At 37.8% G+C, this 21,328-nt stretch overlaps 1 protein-coding gene across 1 annotated transcript; it reads left to right on the top strand.

Moving 5' to 3' along the window:
• The first annotated feature begins 993 nt into the window (after positions 1 to 993).
• Positions 994 to 20,870, top strand: REG4 (regenerating family member 4). The gene is made up of 6 exons (XM_001363001.3): positions 994 to 1,039; positions 6,325 to 6,466; positions 10,502 to 10,599; positions 14,087 to 14,224; positions 17,275 to 17,380; positions 20,144 to 20,870. Exons 2-6 carry the CDS (start codon positions 6,400 to 6,402, stop codon positions 20,209 to 20,211), a joined length of 477 nt encoding a protein of 158 aa, XP_001363038.1. The 5' UTR covers positions 994 to 1,039; positions 6,325 to 6,399; the 3' UTR covers positions 20,212 to 20,870.
• The last annotated feature ends 458 nt before the right edge of the window (positions 20,871 to 21,328 follow it).

Consider the following 21,328-nt stretch of genomic DNA (forward strand, 5'->3'; position numbering starts at 1 on the left):
AAGAAAGGGGCCAGGCCATGAAACATCTTAAAAGTCAAGCAGAAGGGAGGCAGGTAGGGCGCTCAGTGGATTAAGAGCCAGTCCTAGAGATGGGATGTACTGGGTTCAAATATGGCCTCAGATACTACCTATGTGACCCTGGGCAACTCACTTAACCCCCATTGACCAGCCCTTACTGCTCTTCTGCCTTGGAACCAATATATAAATGTTATTCTAAGATGGAAAGTAGGAAACAGAATTTTATAGCTGACTCTGAAGGTAATAGGGAATCATTGAGGATTATTGAGGGGAGACAATGAAGAAACAGGGACACAGTCAGTCGAAGGTCTTTCTCTCAAAGTGGGGGACAGCATAATATTTCAGAGTTCTGATGGGTCTCATTATAGAGAAAAGGGGAAAGGAAAGACAGAGTAAGGAAGAAGAAGAGAAATAAGAAACCAGAAACAAGAGAATGGATTTATAATAGTTTGGGGGAGGGAGACAGACTTAAGAGCATAGAAAGATACTTTGCCTCCACAGTTCTGAGACTCCACCTGGAATGTGTTGGAGCCAACTCCAAATGGTCAGCACACGGTTGTTAAATTTTCAATGTGAGCATTTATGCCTCTGAAATCAGCAAATTACAAATCAGGGCTTGATTTATTGTTCCATTAATTATTTAGACAGTGTTAATAATAAAGATTAAACTTGAAAGTGTGTCCTAATGCTTCTTTTTCCTTCACAAAGCTACTTTTTAGACATTTACAAGAATACCCTTTGTGTCAAGAGTGTCAAATACAGCTTTGTTTACAAAGTGGGAATGGCTCTTCCTCTGAGGAAGACAAGGCTTATATAAATTAATCATCAATCTTCCCCCAGGATACTCAAAAAATAGATAAGATTTTTATGAGTTAAGTACAAATAGTTTATTGCTTTCTGAGTAAAACAATAATGATCAGACATGGAGCTGAACACATTTAAGAGTCAGTGAATTACACACACTTTCCAGATTCAAGAGACCACCAAGGAGAGATCCTGCAGAGCCTTGGATGCCACACAGGTAATACCCATGCACCATGAGAGTGATAGCTGCTCTCTTTGTGCAATATCTGATTCAAGCACCTGCTCATATATTCTGACGTTAGCCTGCTACCTAAAAGGTTATTTTCTAGAGTGGACAGCTTTGTTTCTGTATTTGAATAGAGCCTCCTCTTTGTGGCGACTGTGTGGGTGATGTTCTACATAGCCTGAAATTCAGTGCAAGGAGATTTTTCTCAAACTGCTCTGGTTATAACTGAGAGTAATAACCTAGAGCTTCTCTAAGCACTAATTTATCTCCCAAGTTGAAAGAATGCAGATTACAGTATTCTATGGGATGTGGTATTCCACTAGAATTCCACTATAATCCAGGGCTCAATCCTAGGCACTTGAATAATGAATCCCTTCCCCAATTATACCAAAGTGATATTTTGTTGTCATCCTCTCTTTTCCTATGAGGTCCTTCACATTTTCAGAAAACCTTTCATTTTCCCCATTAAAAGGATCAATGTCTGCTAATGGCAATGGACCTGAGTTTCATATCAATTCAATTCAACAAATAATTATTAAGGAGCTAGGCACTGGGGTTACAATGGCAAATATAAAATAATTCGGGTCTTCAAGGAGTCTGTATATTTTGGGGATGACATAACATAGGCAAAAATCAATAGTAAGAAGTAATTTGAGGAAAAAGAGCATTTTGAGGGTAAGAGTGGATCAGTGCCTGGTATAGAAAATAAATGTCAAATTATTTCTGGAGAAGTTGACATCTGATCTGAGCAATGAAACAAGATAGGGATTTTCAGAGAGAGAAAGACTTGAGGACATGGTATCTTACAGGTATGAGAGATCACTTGAGCAAAACTAGCAACTGACTGACTATAAGGGATAAGAGAAAGGGAGGCGTCAAGGGTGAATGTGAGATTATAAATCTAATTTTAAAAGATAGTAGTATCCTCAACAGAAATAACAAAATTTGGAGGGGGAACTAATTTGGAGGGAAAGATTATCAATTTTGTTGTGGCCAAGTTGAGTTTGAACTTCTAATACAATAACCAATGTAGAACTTTATAAAACAAATTAGGGGGTGGTAATATAGATTAGAGAGTTACATCTATAGAGATGATAATTAAAGCCACCCATTAAAGAATCCAAGGAAATAGCTAATGGAATAATTGAGAAAAGTTCCAGGATGGAACCTTGAGGGACACACAGATTAAGGAGTCAGAAGTGAACAGTATGGTATAGTCAGTCAATAAACATTAAGCACCCCCTTTTTGCCAGTCACTATGCTAAGTGCTAGGGATACAAAAGAGAATCCAAATATAATCCATAAGTAAACAATCTAATTTCAGAAAAAAACATCACAGAAAAAGGAAGCTGAAAGTGGAAGGACAGGAAGGGAAGGAAAGGAACCCAGTGTTGAAGCATGAGCAAGAAGAATGCAGCTAGGTGGGAAGTGAAGAAATGGATGGACTGGGTACCCTTTTTAAATGGAGGTTCTGGAAGGACTGTCTAAGACTATGGATTATAGAAAAGGTGCTGATCAGTATTGATAGAAGGAATTTCCTCTTTGGGAATTCCTGATATCATTGAAATCACAAGTCAAGCCTAGTCTAATCCATTACAATCCAAGATTTCAAAAATAAAACAAAACAAAACAAACTATTTTTATTGTTGTGTTACTGAATTTATAATCTACTAAAATCTCTGCATAGTGAGTTATACTTGTGAACTCTCTGTCATGAGTTAGAATTTGTAAAGATGAATTTTTTTAACCTAAATGTAAGACTTCACATCTATCCCTATTAAATTACTGGATTTAGTTCATTTTTCTCACTTCTAAAGATCTTTTGGGGATACCAACTCTGTTTTTTTTTCAGGCCTAGCTCCCCAACTTTGTGTCATCCACTAGCACTAAATTATCACACTAACATTTCTAATTCCAAGCTAGACTCAAGACCATATTACTTGACATTAACTCTTAGCTTTTCCATGAATTAATCAGAACCTAGGATTGCATCCCTACATCTATTTCCTTTTATTCTCCCTTCTATAGGAAGTAATAGATTAGCTTTAAGAGAAAAAGAGGAGAATTTGGATACAAGCCCTGGGGGGAAAGATTCTGGGGTTTGAAAGTTTCAACTGTCACTCCTATTTTGACTGATCTGAAAGAAGGTCTTTGCTCTGGCAATTTTCCCTTGGCAATCCTAATCTCATGGAGAGGTTAGTGATTGCTTGGTTTGCCTTGGAGCTTTCCCCATGAAGTACAGAGACCATCTGCCTGTGATCCATCTGCCAGAAATCCACTTGGCTAAAGTAATCCCAAAGGATTGTCACTTGGGACTCTGGGTTACCTACTGAAGCCAACCCCAGGCTTTAGGTAAGGGCTCAAATATAACTGAAAGTCCTTCCTTTTTGTCCTTTTGATAATACATATTAATTAGGTTAGTTTATAGTCAGATAGTTTTAGGGGTCTTAGATAAGAACAGGGAGCTATAGGAAGGGCTTGAGAAGATCAGAAGAGCAAACCCCTTGAGAGGGAGCATAGATTGATGGGAGGAACTATAGCTGTATAGATTTAGGACTTTATCATTTCCCTACCTTCGATAAACTTGGTTTTTATAATTGCCCTGAGGAGGTCCTAGGTGAGGTTTATCATCTCTCATCCATCTAGGAAGGATTTTTATTTCACTTCTCCAGCTCTCTGGTTATACAAAAAGCAAACTATTCCAGCAATTCCAGGAAATGGATGGATACCTTGGCTGATCTCAAGTACTCAGGCCACATCTTCTTTGTCTTGGCATTGCCACTGTACTTTTTCACCTTACTCACTAATCACCAAGAGAGAATGGAAGGGACTCAGAGTTTGGGAAATCCTAAACTCCAGAGCTCTTTTGGAGTTACAGGGGAAAATTCATTATTTGATTTATAGTCTAATCTTCAGAGATTAAAATTGGGAGGTATTTGAAATGCTTATAAAGAGTTGGAATGGGGTTGCCCATGGAAACCCCCCATGCCCAGAGAACAGAAAGAAAAGATTATTGGAAGCTATTAGGGAAAACTCTTCTCTTTGTACATATGATTGAAAATCTCTTGCTGTCAAAATGAGAATCTTCATAGTCAAGACTCAGAGGAAACAAGACAAGAGAACCCAAAGGGGGATTTTTTTTTAGTCTTAAGCAAGAGTTTATTGCTTTTTCTAAATGAATTATAATTAGAAAAGGCCTATTTGTATTAAGCTAAAAGAGTATATCAATATTCATTCTTTCCTTGAGGAAGGGATAGCCCAGGATTTCAGCAGGGTTGAGGAAGCAAGCTGTGTTCAACCAAGACTGTGTCCATCAAAGTAGCCTCTTGCAGAGCAGTAATAGAGACTATACATCTAGCCATTCAGAATTGGACAGAAACTATATAAGACCATCAAGAAGCAGGTTTAATGGGAACCAAGTGATATTGCTAGAAAAAAATACCAGTACTGAAATACAGAGGTGTCACTAGGTTGCAGTACAAGGGTTACCCCTCTACATGTGCCCAATTACACTAGTGCTTTTGCATGTGTGCCTTTCCACATATGTGGCCCAAGTGTGTCCCATTGGAATTGTGCACAGTTATAGGAGAGATATATTATAGGCCCAAGCATTAGGGGGGGTATTTTATTGCCACTCCTGTTATTATAACATTTCTTAAGTGCTTTAGCTTTTAAATAAATGTGTTCTTTGGCTGGCTATTAATAGTTAAACACCCTGAAAGGGGTTTTATGGGATATGGAATAGGGACTCAAGTGTCTTGAATTTGGAGTAGCTGTCCCCCAAGGGGGACTACTTTGTAAGCTGGTGTGAGGAGATGTTCCTAAGTGCTTCTTTTCCAGAAGTGAAAATGAGAGCTCAGCTCATCAATAAGATGTAGAAAGAACACAAACCCAGGAATCAGGAGATCTAGTCTCCCTAACTAGCTCTATGGCACTGGCCAAGTCATTCAACTTGTGTGGGCCTTATTTCCTTTAGCAATAAAATGATGGGATTGATTTAGATGATCTCTAAGATCCATCTTACTCTGACATGCTATGATTCATTTTGAAGCAGTTCTGAGTTCTGGGAAATTCATTGCCCATTGATTTGTTTTACACTCCCCCTATTGGTCATTGTAAGACTGCTCAGAGAGTGGCCATCTGTCATGGAGAAGAAAAAGAGCCTACGACTAGCAACACCCAAGGATTTATTTATACAACCCAGAGTTTGGTCTCTAATTGTGTCACTAATGCTGAGGGGCCAAATGTCTGTAACATCACTCAGGAAATGCAACATTATCTTGTTCTTACTTATGACCTTCCTCTCCACATCACCTCTGCCTAATGAACAGTCAAGACCTATTCATTCTATCACTGTAAAATCTGTTGAACCTTTCTACTCTTACTGCTTAGATGGGCATGTTTCTGACACTGTATTCTCTGAAGCATCCCCTCCAATCGATCACCTTTTGAATGCACATTTCACCTTCTATCTCTCTTCTGCTCAAGTGCTCCAATGGTTCCTTATGTTCTGTTGAAAAAAATCCAAACTCCCTCACCTGGCATCAATGTCCAATATAACCTAACATGCCATTCTCTAATCATTTCTGTTTATTAAAATTCTACTGTCCTATAAGACCCAGGTGAAATGGTATTTCCTTCATTCCATCTCTTCTATCCAATCTTAAATTCTTCTACTGAATGCTGAAAGAATTCAGTTTGTATCTCTCAGGACCATGGCATCTTCCAAATGGAAGGGAATCTCAAAGGCCATTTAGTCTTAACCTGTGTCTGAACAGGAGTTCCCTCACCAGCTTTCCCATCAATTGGCCACCCAATTTTGCATGAAAAGCCTTCACTAAAGGGGAATCCACCATCACCACCACCAGTACCTCTTACAATCCATAAGGTAGCTGCTCTGCATTTAAATTCTATTAAGCATACAGTTTGCCTTGCATGTCTTATCTCCCCTCCTAGACTGTGAGCTCCTTAAAAACAAAATTCAGATATTATTTATCCTGGTATCTACCTCCTGCACCTGTCCACTTCAGTTACTAGCATGATGCTTTGCCTTTAGGGGGCTCACAGGAAATGTACAATGAATGAATGAAGACTGGATGGATGAATGAATGAAGAAATGAAGGAATTTTAAATGGAAAATTGCTATTCTTCAGGACTAGATATTCTCTAGCTCAGCAGGAAAATATAAAAAATGACCTTCTTTGCCTTTGGAGGTCGGAAAAATCATAAAAAGAAATTGGCTCCTTCACATCTCTGCAAAAATGCTTATTTTGCAGATCCAGGGCTATTCAGAAGCTTCAAGGATAAAATAAGAGCCTGTGATTGAGGATTCCTAGGAAAGAAAGAAGAAAATGGCTTCCAAAAACTCCTGGCTGCTCCTGCTCCTGAGCTGTGCCATAGTCACAGGCATCGAAGCAGGTGAGTTGTATCTGACCAAATATAAACTATTGACAGCTTCAAAAGTAAAGTCCTCCCTCAAAGTGACCCTCAAGAAGCCCAAAGTGTAGAAACTTGAATATTTTAGCAAAGTAGAACTAAAATGACATTAGAAAATTATTTAATTTTGTGTATAAGGAACAATCAGTGGAAAGACATGGTATGAGAGAGTCAGAGATAGAGACAATGATGGAGAAATAGAGAGACAGAGAAAACAGAGACAGAAGAAAGAGAGAGAGAGAGAGAGAGAGAGAGAGAGAGAGAGAGAGAGAGAGAGAGAGAGAGAGAGAGAGAGAAGAGAGAGAGAGAGAGAGAGAGAGAGAGAGAGAGAGAGAGAGAGAGAGAGAGAGAGAGAGAGAGAGAGAGTTGCAAGAAACTTCAAGAAAGCCAATGTGTCTGGATTACAGTGTACATGGAAAGGAGTCAAGTATAAGATCAGAAAAGTAGGAAAAGATGAGGCTGTAAAAGGCTTTAAAAACCCTTAATAATAATTTTATATCAAAATAAAAGGTAGAATTATGTGTAGAAACTTGAATGTTTTAATAAAGTAGAACTAAAATAGTAACAGAATGTTATTTTATTTTGTGATTTCCCCTCATCTGTCTGAAATTCCCTTACCTTTGTTGTACCCTGCAAGGGGCAGCTAGGTAGCACAGTGGATAAAGAGTCAGACCTGGAGACAGGAGGACTTGGGTTCAAATCTGTTCTTAGATACTTCCTGTGTGATGCTAAGCAAGTCACTTAACCTCAGTTTCCTAGACCTTGCCACTCTTCTGTCTTAGAATTGAGGGTAAGACAGAAACTAAGAGTTTAAAAAAAAAAAAGGAAAAGCCATGTGCAGAATGAGAAATGAACCTGGGATTTCACCAATATAGAGATTTGTCCAGATGAAGAAATTTCCTTTATGGATGTACTTACACTTTCACTATAATTTATACCCATAACTTTGCCTAGAGCACTGAAAAGTTAAATGACTTGTCCAAATATGAGTCAGTGGCAATACTTGAACCTGTATGTATACATATGAATATATATGCATGTGTGAATATGTGTATATTTATACATATATGTATATGTTTATGTATATGTCTATATCCTTATAATCAAGTCAACAAGCATTTATTAGCACTGATTATGTGCCAGGCTGGTGCTAAGCCCTGTCAATATAAATACAAGTAGAAAGAAAGACAGTCTCTGCTCTCAAGTTACTTACACTCTAAGTGATCCCTCCTAGACCATCAGAGTTGGAAGGTACCTCAGAGGCAATTGAGTCTAACCCTTTCTAGCATGGGGATGTCTTGTTAGAAGTCATCCAGCTTCTGTTTAAAGACCTCCAGTAACAGGTAACTCACCAGCCCCAAAGGCAACCCATTTTTTTAAATCTAGATTTTTAAAAATTAGTCCAGAATCTGTCTCTGTTCCTTCTCCCTCTTACTCCTATTTTTGCTTTTTCTGGTTTTAAAAGTGAAAAAGAAGCGCCAAGAGGGTAACCACGATTATTGCTAGAGAAACGTAGATCAAAAGCTGTCTTTTGCGTTTCTTGGACCCTCAGGTGCCTAGCAAAAGTCAGCAAGCAAAAAAGAATTCTTTTGCAGAGCTACTGGTATCTATTTGTATTGAATTAACTAGTCATTTCTTTTGGCATCCCATTTGTTCTTTCATCACTGTTCCTATCCATAAGCAGGAATATCCAGGAGCTAACAGATCTCTACAATTTTAGGGGGTGCAAGGTAAATGAGGCAACACCATAAGGTGGGAGAGGGAGAGCCTGGAAAGAAGGGGCAATACAAGGAACTGACATTCCAGATCTCCCCCAAACTATCCATGGTAGAAACTCATATTAAACAATGAAAAAGAGAGAGAGATAGAGCCAAGAAGAAAGAATCTGAGAAAATACCAAAGGATTCGTCTTCAGGGATCAGACTGTTCTTGGGTCAATCATACCCCCCAAAAGATACTCAGGACCCTCCTTGCCCAGCTTGGGCAGTATTAGAACATGAGTCCTTGATCTGGTCCAGCTGTGGATTGTAAGCAAATATTTGGCAGGGTACATCTGACTGGAGAGAATGAATTCCTTTTCAGATAGGACTGCCCTGACCTTCCAAACTTAGTAAATATTGAATCTACTTTGAACATTAAGACCTTATATCCATTTTAGAGTTTCTATATGTTCTGTCTGGGAATGAGGGGGGATCAAGAAGAATGACTCCACCTAACCTTTTTGTCTATGGAGGACCACACGCAGGACCCTAAGACTCCAAAGGAGCATTAAAACTATTATGCTAGGGATGCTGAGTGAAGCAATGATTTCTTTTTTAGTAGTTTTTAGAGTGCTCTAAGAATAGCAATAAATGGCTCTCTTAGCATCAGTTCACTTAGCTGGGTTGTCAAAAGAAATTCTTCATCAACCTCAAACAAATTTTTTCTTATTAAAATACAGATTCATTTATAGGCTATATTTTTATAAAACTGCATGCTCACATACACCTTAAAAGCTCTAAAATGACCCACTCATACTTGAAAACCTGTTAAGACTGCAAGGACCAGATGCATCAATTGATATAGGAATATTGTAATATTTGCTTTAAAATGAAAATTTTCATCCAACTATGTTTTCTTTACCTGGTGGATTAAATAAAACAATAGTAATTTATTGTGTCAAATTGGTGAGGCTTGATCCTCCTTATGTTAAGCACCCTTCTCATCTCCAGATTTAGCAACCTGTAGAGCTTTGACTTTTTAATCACCTGGTCTTCCATTTCCACATATCAGGAATCGAGGATTAAAGTCAAGACTAACATGAAGGAAGAATTATAGAGAATTATTTCCTGAATCTAAGAGAACATAATTCTATAACTGTATCCAAGGAACTAAATGTTTAGATGACTTTATTATAAACTTTATAACCATCAGCAAAAGCAAAAGTTCAAAACAAAAGATGGAATTACATGTAGAAATTTGAGTATTTAACAAAGGAAAACCAAAATAACAGAAAATTGTTTGTTTTTTTGTAATTCCTCTCCCCCAATATGTCTGAAATTTCTTTACCTTTGTTGAGTGCGTGTTTTGATTCTGCTCATTGTGCATTGCATGATTGCATGTAAATCTTTCCTTCATTTAAGATTAGACTATGCAATTAATAATTCTCATTTGTATGACAACTTAGTGTTTATACAGCAATTTCAGAAGTACAATGAGCCAAAGAAGAGAAGCTCTTAAACTGTACCCAGAACCTTAGCCCCAGGACTGTGGCCTTATGTGGTCAGTGGTGGAAAATTATTATTTCAGCACAACTTCCAAAGAAAAATATCATAGGGATCATAAATTATTTCAAGCAGATTATGGATAGATGGCAAAGGGGTGTCATTATATAATAGAAAGAGCACAGGATTTGGAGTCTGTCTTAGTTTAAGTCCTAATTCTGCTTTAACATGAGTGACCTTGGGTAAGTCACTTCCTCTCCCCAACTCTTAGTTTTCCAAAATGTAAAATGGGTATAATACTTGTACTTTATTATCTTTTAGATCTTTTAAGAAGCTTAAACCTCAGTATGAGTCAACATGGCAGCCAAAGAAGATCATAAATTAACTTAGCATTGATCTTAAAGTGAATAGCCAAAAGCAATGAGTAGAAGTTAGAGAAGGAAACTCACATTTCAATGTAATTATGCATATGAGAATTTTTTGCTGTTTAGTCATTTTCATTTCTGTCCTATTCTCTGTGACCCCATTTGGGGTTTACACTGGAGTAGTTTGCCATTTCCTCTCCAGCTCATTTGACAGATGAGGAAACTGAGGCAAAAAGGGTGAAGTGAGGTGCCCAGGGTTGTATAACTGGTGAGTATCTGAAGCTAGATTTGAACTCATGAAAATGAGTCTTCTTGATTCCAAGTCCAGTGCTTAGAGCTGTCCAAAAGTAGAATAGGAATGGGGAGGGATAATCAGAAAGGAACAAGAGAATCTAGCTTCCATTCCTTACTTTCATAATGATTAATGACTCTCTTTTGTTCATATGAAGATATTATCATGAGACCCAGCTGCAGCACAGGATGGTTTTACTACAGATCCAATTGTTATGGATATTTTCGAAAACTTCAAAGTTGGTCCGATGCTGAGGTAAGAAATTCATGTCATTCAAAGCCAGCTTTTCCAAGGCCATTTGGGATAGCTCCAACCAGTTTGACTCAAGCATCAGATCCCCCAGATACCTTGAGAGAAAACAGCAATGTTAATTATGTATGGTTCAACAGTTAGATAGAGGGAAAATGTTTGGAAAAGAAAGTGAAGATCGGAAAATATCATAACTAGTGGAGACCTCATCAGAGATGGAGCATGATCATCAAATGAATGAGAGGTCTCACTATGCAGCGTACCCAACAAGAAGTCATCCAGCCTTTGCTTGAAAACATCCTGTTATGGGGGAATACTAATGGCTCCTAAGACCCAGTTTGGCAAAACTTGATTTGGGGTTCCTTCTTTACTTTAAGTTCAGATCAGCATTGCTATTTCCAGTTACCATTATTTCTAATTTCATCTTCTTAGACTACACTAAATAAATCTAATTGTTCTTCCATATAAAAGCCCTTCAAAGACTTTGAGACAACTTTCATGCCTTCACCAACACCCTCCAAGTCTTCTCTTCTTTGGTCTAAATATCCCCCATTTTTTCAGCTCATTCTTATATGACATGATCTTCAAAATCCTTTACCATCCTAGGGTGCCTTTCTCTGGACTTTCTTTAGCTTATCGATGTCCTTCTTAAAATCCAGTGCCAAGAATTGAACACAATAAATAGTCAAGATGTAGACAGACCAGGCAGAATAGAGCAAGACTGTCTAGCTCTGAAATGATGCTTTTCAATACAGATAAAGTTCACATTAGCTTTTTGGGCTGTCACATCACACTGCTGCACTATGCCATGCTTGTACCTTGCTAAAATTCTCATAACTTCTTCAGAAAAACTGCTGTCTAGTCAGCCTTCCTCTAATATTTATTTGTAGTGTTGACTTTTAGTTCAAGTGTAAGTAGCACTTTCCACTTATTCTTAAAAAAAACACACCAGTTTTTTCTGCCTTGTAGAATTTAAATTAATATCCAACACTCCAAGAATTATATTTTATAATTATTTATTTATAATTTATAATAATTAATTTCATAATAATATATCATATCTTATAATAATTTATTATCATTATTGTGCTGATATATTGTCATTATTATAATGATAAATTATATAATAATAAATAATTAACTTATAATTATTAGTAGTAATCATTTGAAGTAGGAGGAATAAAAGGAAATAGAAGTATAAATAACCCAATTACCTAACAAAACTAAAACCACATGACTAAGTGTGTGTCAGGAGGATCTGGATTCCAATTTGACCTCAAACACTTCTAGCTATTGTTAAAAGGAAATATAATTTGGATAGGGGGAGGGAAAATAATACAGAGGGGAAAACATATAAATGTTGAATTTATTTGAACATAGAAGGGATGAAGGAAAGGAAAAGGGAGGGAAAAGGTGAAATCTAAATTCTTTAACCCACTATATAAACCTTGTCTGACTTACTCTAAACTCAGTCCTAAATTATCTGAAAGTCAATCCATCAGGGGATGAGATCAGTTTCTCACAGAGTCCTCGATGAGCCAGAAACAGAGGTCCAGCTGATGTCTTCAGATGATTTCAAGACAGAAAGTAAAGATTTTAAAAAGAAAAAGAAATTCTTTGGACCGGGGACTTGTATCATCATATTCCCTTGATTTACTGCTTCTACAAAAGAAAATGGGGATGGTCAGCAAAACTTGTTCTTGAGGAAACTGTGTTGGCTCTTCATAATATTTACTATTCGTCTCTTTAACAATTCTGCTAGGAATAGAACTCAAGCTCACTGGCCTACAGTTCACAGATTCCCTTCTAGTCCATTTTTTTTTCTAAAATCAGGGCAAATTTTGGTCATCTTCTATCCTGAGGCAAGTCTCCATCCTTCTGACATCTTTCACAGTTGACTCAGTGGCTCAGAGAATATATCCATCAAGTCTTTCTATGCTTTGGTATATAATTCATCTCAATCTACTGACTTGGAATCATTAAAAGCAGAGGGGTGCTCTCTATTTTCTTACTTTATCCTTCCCAGGCTAAAGACAGTCCTCCTTTGCAAAGAAAATGGAAGCAAAATAATAATTTAGCATTTCTGACATCTATTATCAATATCCTATCCACACCAATGGTCCTAGCCATTCTTTGAGGCACCTTTTCCAAATCTTTTTTTTAAAAGATCTTTTTTGTTTTTAATCTTTTCTTGACAACTTGACTTATTCTGAGTTTTTGAACTACTTAAACCATTTTTATAGGGTCATACCACATTTTTGAACTTGAACTTATTCCTGATATTTCCACACTATTCACTTTAAACAACATCTTTTCATCAGCTTTGTTTCTCCACCCTTCTTTAGAATTTTATTCTTAAATATTCTCCTGCCCACAAAGAAAATTTCCCATCCTTCCTGGTTCCTATGGCCAAAAAATACTCACCACCTACTTTTTAACTTCCTGCTGATGAGAATTGGATATTAATTTAAATTTTACTTAGCCAAGACAAAGCTGTTCACTGAGCTCTAAGGGACATAGCTACACATAGCTTTGTAGGGCTAAGATCCAGGAAAAATGCAAAGATTTCCAGGATTATAGGGGATGTGAGTTTATTGCCCAAAGTTTTGAGAGTTTTGTTTTGTTTTTTTTAAACCCTCACCTTCCATCTTGGAATCAATACTATGTATTGGCTCCAAGGCAGAAGAGTGTTAAGGGCTAGGCAATGGGGGTTAAGTGACTTGCCCAGGGTCACACAACTGGGAATTGCCTGAGGTCAGATTTGAACCTAGAATCTCCTGTCTCTAGGCCTGGCTCTCAATCCACTGAGCTACCCAGCTGCCTGTGTTTTGAGAGTTTTCTAAAGCTTTAACACAGATAAGAGTTACACATCAGCCCTCACTGAACTTAAATTGGGGGTATGATCTTTATTTCAAGTTCAAATTCCACCACTACTAAGGAAAAACAAATATTTGTCTTAGATACATACTTTTTTTAAAGGTACATGAGAATTTGGCAGCCTACATTGCCTTCCCCAGTAACTCTTAACCATGGTCTAAAACAGCAGTGGTGAACCTTTTCTAAGTTCGAGTGCCCAGATGGCAAAATCAAGCTGTCTGTGAGCCCCTTCATTAAGGGAGGGTTGACGGAGGAATTGCTTGCTTTGGGTGACTGGACAGAGGGATGAGGCATACCAAAAATATCCTTGGACACTGGGAAGAGGGGGAAAGGAGCAGCTTCCCGAGTGCTGGCTCTGCCTGGGTGCCATGTCTTTGCCAAGGCGGGGGGGTCCTAAGAGAATATCACTATTCCACTGGTAGTTTAGCTCATGCACTCTGATAGCATTTCTTTATCTTCTCTCAGACCCAAAGCCTTTTGTTGTTAATGCTGATAGAGCCTATGTTTTCTAAGGGAAGGTCTGTAGGAGTTAGAGCTGCTAAGATTCACCTCCATGGTTGGGATCCTGGGCTTACAAGGATGACTGATAACTGATGTAAGTCCCCCTTGCTTGCAGTTGGAGTGTCAATCCTTTGGAAATGGGGCCCATCTGGCCTCTATCCTGGATGCAAAGGAAGCCAAAGTCATAGCCAAGCACATCTGGGGCTATCAGCGAAACCAGCCTGTTTGGATTGGCCTCAACGACCCCCAAAAGGTAATCTTTGGAGAGGAATCTCCACTGCTTTCTTAGAATGGCTTCAGTCTTCTGTCTGGGAATTGACCTGCTTTCCCACTGAAAAGGTACATTACCACAGTTTACCTTGGCACGTAAGCAGGAGTGTGCTGGTAAATAATTAATAATCAGCCCTTAACGAAAAAAAAAGTACCCATAATGTAGTGTTATATTTAATCTGTATTATAAACATTTTCCCCTCTTGAGCCAACAATCAGCAAAACTATAAAACAAGCCCTAATTCATTAGCTGATTAGCCAGCTCACTGTTAATAAGATATGATTCACATAGAACAGGATGACTTGGTTTATGTCTGAGAAGCTCTTAATTCGGGGTTGGAAGGGTAGGTTGGGAGCAGAATGTAAATTCTGAGAGCAAAGATTTTTTTTTCTTTTGACTTTGTAGTCTCAGAGCTAATCACAGGTCCCAATACACGATAGGTGATTAATAGTTATTTATTATTTGAGTTAAATACATCTGTGCATAGGGTTCTTTAATCCAGCATATATATATTCTATATACTACTTCATTTATATATTTCATATTATATATAATATATACATATGCATATATATACACATACACATATACATATATATAAATACTTATTTATATATATACTATATAATACTTCAGAGGAGGACTGGTGATTGGACACAATGCTTCTGAGTCCAGAGACCTCTTGGAGGTCAAGGTCCTCATGATGAACATATGCCCACAAAAGCTTACATACGAAGCACTTAAATAAATTGACTCTCCATTAGGGAGCATTTATTATTATTTTTTAAACCATTATAGTCTTTCTTAGTATCACTTCTAAGTCAGAAGAGTGATAAGGGCTAGGTAATTAGGATTAAGTGACTTGCCCAGGGTCACACAGATAGGAAATATCTGAGGCTAGATTTGAACCCAGGACCCAGGCTCTCAATCCATTGAGCAACCTAACTGGCCATGATGTTTAATTTTTTTAATGTAAACTTTATGTTCAGTTCAGCCTTCTTTTTCTCCCATCTTCTCCTTTGAGATGCCTTCACTTTCCAGGCTCCTGATCACATTTGAGTGTAAGGAAGGTAGAAAATATAAAATATTCCACCAAAGGGGCACCAAGCTTCTGTAATAATTGGGATATGGGATCCCAAATTGTAGGGGCTTAATAAATATTTACTGGCTTAGTTAAATTAAAAAGTACAAGGACTCCAGTCAAACAAAATAAGTAGGATGTGAAATGAAAGAAATACCAGTTAGGAAACATATGAAGGGACTAACAATTCCCAAGTTAAACCCACCATTTTCTGATTAATGAGCGGAGAAGGTCAACTGTATGAGGACATCATGCTATGTAGAGTAGTGAAAATACAAACACTAGAAAGAACAGAAAGAGCTTGAATCAAGAATGAGGAGACAACATGGAGAACATTCTGTCAGGAACAGAGATGTTATCTTCGACATTTTTCTACTCTTCACCCACCACATCCAATCAGTTAATGAGCCTTATTGACTCTACCTCCATAATATTTCTCATATATTCCCCTTACCCACCACCTACCCAGCTTCCACTTTAGTGTATTCCACCGTAACCCTTATGACCCTAAGTTTATACTATTATAGTAGCCTCCTAACTGGTCTCTCTTGCACCACTCTCTCTTCATCCTTTCCACAATTGACAAAATAGTTTCCCTGACACTTAGACCTGACCCATTATCATTCCCCTACTCAAATACCTTTTAAGGCTCCCAATTCCTTTTAAAATAAAATACGAACTCCTCTGCCTGGAATATAAGAACTTGGAAAGAACAATCGGTAAATTAATAAGCATTTTTATACTTTGTACCAGAAATGGTGTTGGACATACAAAATAAAAGGCCAAACGGGGTACTATTTGGAGAACAATTATCTAATAAAGTAGGGTTAGCAAAAGTAAACCATTCTCCTAAAAGTAATTGGGTAGTGAAAAGGAAGAGAAATCTAGGACAATTACTTGAGGGATTAATAGGATCAAGGTCAGGTGGTTTCTTGGTTTTGTTTTTAGGACAATAATAGCTAACACTTTAAGGTTTCCAAAGTGCTTGTCAAATACTATCTTATATATCCTATCCATGACCGATTATTACTCTCATTTTATTGTTGAAGAAACTAAGGCAAATGAGGTTAAGTTACTTGCCCAGGGTCACTCAGTTCATAAGTGTATAATAATTTAAATGTTGCCAAATTGTAATAATTTAAATTTAAATTAAATTATAAGTGTTAGTAGCTTTAACAATTTAGTTTAATCAAAGTAGAGATAGTAAAGAGAGGGAAATGTAGGGAAGAGGTAGGGAGAAGTTTAGCTAAATACCCTAACTGCATTTTGATGAAATGAAGTTCAACCTCCAACAAAGACTCCAGGTCCACTCTCCAGTCAGAAGTCCATGAGAGTCTCTCCAGCAAGAGTGTCACCAATGCAAGAAAGTGTGTGCAGCCCTCTGAAAATGCTTCTATAAGCTATTTTCTCCACCTACTAGTTCTTCCATGTCACATCTTAGGAACCAATCATAGTTCCTTAATTTGCCTGGCACCACCTGGGGGGGGGGCAGTGCCTGTGGGATCAATTTTCTGTCTCTGTGTCTATACTTGCACATCAATGTCAAAGAATCTTCAAGTTCCTGACTAATTGAAGAAAAATAAGGGAGGATAATTCCCTTTTTCACAAGTGTCTGAGGTTAGATTTGAATTCTGTACTTGATGACTCAAGCCCAGAACTCTATCCATCACTTCATTTGCCTGCCTGAAGAAGACCTGAGAAGGAAGGAAGTAGAAGGTGCCAGAAGAGAGAAAGAGGATGGAAATGCAAGAAAAAATATCAATTGATGGAATAAGGTCCCTGAGGAGGCAGGGAAAGGATGGGGCTCAAGGATACAGATGGGAAGGATGAATCTTGGCAAAAATGCAAATCACTTCCTTTTGAGATGGGAGAGGAGGACAAAATATTTGAAGACAAAGGGAGGAGGTTATTCAATTGTAGATGTTTCTTTCATTTGACTTTTCCCTTGTAGAACAACAAATGGAAATGGATTGATGGAGGTGTGTTCTTCTTCAGATCCTGGGCTGACAAATCTTTCCATACTGATAAGACCTGTGCTGAGATATCTTATCAGAGTAGTAAGTACTGAAGCATCATCCCTATTAGCTTTTCACAGGTGTTAGTTCTTTCCGTATTGGCAGCTAGGTGATACAGTAGATAGAGCACTGGACTTGGAATCAGGAAGACTCATCTTCCTGAGTTCAAATCTGGCTGCAGACATTTGTTAGCTGTGTCATTGAGCAAGTCGATAAACTCCCATTGCCCAGCCCTTGCCTTTCTGTAGGGGGGAGGGGGTTGTTACGAAGAAAGAAAATTAAAAGTTAAAAAAGAAGATAACTTTTTGCCTATTATATCATATTGCCTCTCTTAAACTCAGTGAGATTTGGATGAGAAGTGGATAAAGAGCTAAACTCAAAGCCAAGAATGTCCAAACTTTGCTTCTGGCATGTGTTTGTTGTATAATCTGGTGAATTGGTGGTTAAATTTAGAACCTCTCAGTTCTCTAAACCAGCTGTATCAAAAGGGAAACAAGAACCACTAATTCACATAGAATTATCCTTGAAATAGCACAGTGACTATGTTTCTAAATGTTTTATATTATATTCTAAATGTCCTTATTATATTTTTATTTTTTTAATATTTTCCAATTACATTTTAATCTGGCTTGAGCTGCCCCTGAGAGTGTCATGGACCATGTTTGACACCTCTGCTTTAGGCAACTTCCTAAGATCATAAAGGGCTGAGAATTGCCCCTATGCATTAGTAAGAGTTTCCTCATTCCCAAGGAATATTCTATATACCTTCTAATTTCTATCCATTAATTCAAATGATTGAATCAACTCACAGAGATGGAAGGAACATTAAGAAATAAAATCTCATTGCTTTAGGAGTGAGGAAACTAAAGCTCAATAAAATAAATTATTCTCGAGAAATAGCTAGAACTCACATACAAGTCTTCTGCAATAAGCATAATGTTCTTTTGTTGTTGAGTCAAATTGATATTCAGTCATTTCAATCATGTCTGACTTTCCATGACCCCAGTTGGAGTTTTCTTGGCAAAAATAATGGAGTGGTTTGTCATTTCATTCTCCAACTTATTTGGCAGATGAGGAAACTGAGGTAAACAGGGTTAATTAAGTGACTTGCTCAGGGTCACACAGCTAGTAAGCATCTAAGGTCAGATTTGAGTTCTGGTCCTCCTAACTCTAGGCCTAATTCTGTATCCACTGCACTGCCTATGGGCCCCCTTAAAGAGTCATAGTTCATTTTAATTATAATCTTTTTCAATTGACAAGCAATTGTTTTCTCACCCACTCATCCCACCACCACCACCTCTAAAAAAAGAAAATACTTGTAACATATAGGTATAGTTAAACCAAATAAATTCCTGTGTTGGCCATATCCATGAATCTGTCTCATTCTATACCCGAATTCATCACCTTTCTGTTAGAAGGAAGGTACCAGATTTCATCACTAGTCTTCTAGAATCCTGATTGGTCATTTCATTGATCAGATTTCCTAAGTCTTTCAAAGTTGTCCATCTTTTTAGTGTTGTTACTGTTTTATAAATTATTCTCCTGGTTCGGATCACTTTACTCTGTATTATTTCATAAAGTCTTTCCAGATTACTCTAAAACTGTATCCTTCATCATTTCTTCCTTTGCAATAGCATTCCATTACTCCTATGTACCACAATGTGTTCAGTCATCCTCCAATTGATGGGTGCCCCCTTAGTTTCCAGTTCTTTGTCACTACAAAAAGACTTTCTATTTCACCATGCCACTGCTGCTTCCCTTTCCATAATACTTAGCACTCAAATCTTCCCTGTGCATCTAAAATATTTCATCTTTCCTCATATCTTCCCTTAAATTTGAAAACATAGACCGTGCCCATACTCTCAAGTTTTTGCCTACTGGTAGTGGTAGCTGTCTAGACAGCAGAATAGCAATGGCATGGGTAAAATGCTAATGGACCACAAATGTCCTATAAACCTGGAGAACCATTTTGAATCCATAGATCATAGTGATGACCAGAAAGACATATCTTCAAGAGGAACTGGGGGTCCTTTCTGTCCACTTCCCACCAAACCAAATCATCATTGAACTCACCGCAATAGATTTTTTTGTTTTGTTTTTTTTTAAACCCTTACCTTCCATTATAGAATCAATATGGTGTATTTATTCCAAAGAAGCAGAGCAGTAAGGGCTAGGCAATGGCAAGTAAGTGGCTTCCCCAGGAACACAATGCTAGGAAGTGTCTGAGATCAGATTTTAACACAGAGCTTCCAGTCTTTAGACCTGGCTCTCAATGCATTGAGCCACCCAGCTGTGATAGCTAAAATTACTTGGTGGATCATCTTTCAATAGTATGGGGTTTAAAAAAATAATTGAGGTCATATTAATGAGACCAAAATGATCCATCTTTTTTTTTATTAAGGGGAAGAAGGAGTAGGATAAGTAAAGGCATAATTAATTCTTTATTTCATTCAGTATTTAAGTGTAGTTGTAGACTGAAACTCAGTGTCTCTTCTCATAGACCAGTGGTATTCCCAAGAAAGAAAGACAGTGACATGCTTCCATTGAATTGGACAAGAGGCAATACCCTGTTGGCACCCAGCCATCAATACAGTAGCAGAACTGATATTTTTGAGATTTTTCTTTCTACTTTTGATGAAATGTGGGTTCATCTTTCAATAGTAGAAATCACTACCTCTGTCAATTCTCTCAAGTTTCTTAACTTACTCGAAAAGAGAGGCCAAGGGATGCTGGTTAACCTTACAGGGGACTTGACAGAGGATTTAAGGCAGATAAAAAAAAAGAAGTTTTTTTTATTTCTTGCAGATTTCTTAACCTGGAATAAAAATTACTGCAGCAAGCCCCAACACTTCCTATGCAAGTATCGACCCTAGAAGCAAGACCACCAGCAACAAGCAGGTTCCTTTGTCATCTTCCTCCAAATGACAAGATTACATGAGCTACCAGAAAGATCTTCCCAACTAGTTTTTAATCCACCATGTGTCAACAATGGAGCCAACTGGATTTTGAAGCCTTAACTTTACAACTTTGTAGGTTCTGCCCTTCCCTCTCTCCTGCCTCTGTCTTCAGTCTGAAGACAAATAGACTGATGACAGGGACAGGGGAGGGGTATCACCCCCAAATAGTAGAGGATCTCCATGACTTTAAGCGATGAGAGGAGTAGTACTAGGAGATAATTAAGTTTTCTGGGCACATAGTAGGCTGCTTGCCCCAGATTTGTGGGAACTTTCTCCCCCAGGTTCACTTACCCTGACCCTGGTAATACTTACATAAGCCCCTGACTCTTTCTAGAAGGATATAGAGCCAATGCAAAGCACTGTCTGTCCTCCATCATATTAGATACAGGTCATGAGCTCTGCGGTTTCCTTTAAATAAAAAGCTATGTGCACAGAAGCTGCCTTTGTTTCATTTGAGGTTATTTAGATTTCAAGGACCACACTCAAACTTTTACTCCACAATTCCCTCCTCACTGACTCTATCACCCTTCATAATGGCCATCTCCAAGATACCTGTGTATGTGTGTGTAGGATGCTTACTCCATTCAAATGAGAATTCCTTGAAATTTCATTTATGTCTTTGTGCCCTTGCCATCTAGCACAGTGGCTAGTCCATAGTAAGTGCTTAAGAAATACTTCATGACTGATTCATTCCCTAGCTTCTTTCCAGACTTAAATATTCTAGGACTCTACTGATCCAGGTACCCCCAAAAAAGATTTTAAACATTGGATTTTAGGATAATTACTCAATCTGCCCCAAGGATGGTGTTGACCAACACCAGAATCACCCCAGGACACATGGCTGAATTATGAGGTGTATGAATCAATTGTTAAAAGAAAGCCAATAACCCCCCAAAAATCCCAAATAAAAAGTAAAAATTAATTATGGATAAAAATAAAATATCAAAATATTAGGTACATAAAATTATGAGTAAAAAAAGAATAAACCTGTAACAGGTCCTTGAATCACCAACAAGGCCCAATTAAAGTGATT

This window comes from Monodelphis domestica, chromosome 2 (genome assembly GCF_027887165.1).
Source record: "Monodelphis domestica isolate mMonDom1 chromosome 2, mMonDom1.pri, whole genome shotgun sequence".
Classification (NCBI taxonomy): Eukaryota; Metazoa; Chordata; class Mammalia; order Didelphimorphia; family Didelphidae; genus Monodelphis; species Monodelphis domestica.

Coding starts and splice junctions, on each gene's coding strand:
- REG4 (XM_001363001.3), top strand. CDS start 6,400: ATGGCTTCCAAAAACTCCTGGCTGCTCCTGCTCCTGAGCTGTGCCATA. Junction 10,600..14,086: donor AAAGTTGGTCCGATGCTGAG/GTAAGAAATTCA, acceptor CCTTGCTTGCAG/TTGGAGTGTCAATCCTTTGG. Junction 17,381..20,143: donor TGAGATATCTTATCAGAGTA/GTAAGTACTGAA, acceptor TATTTCTTGCAG/ATTTCTTAACCTGGAATAAA.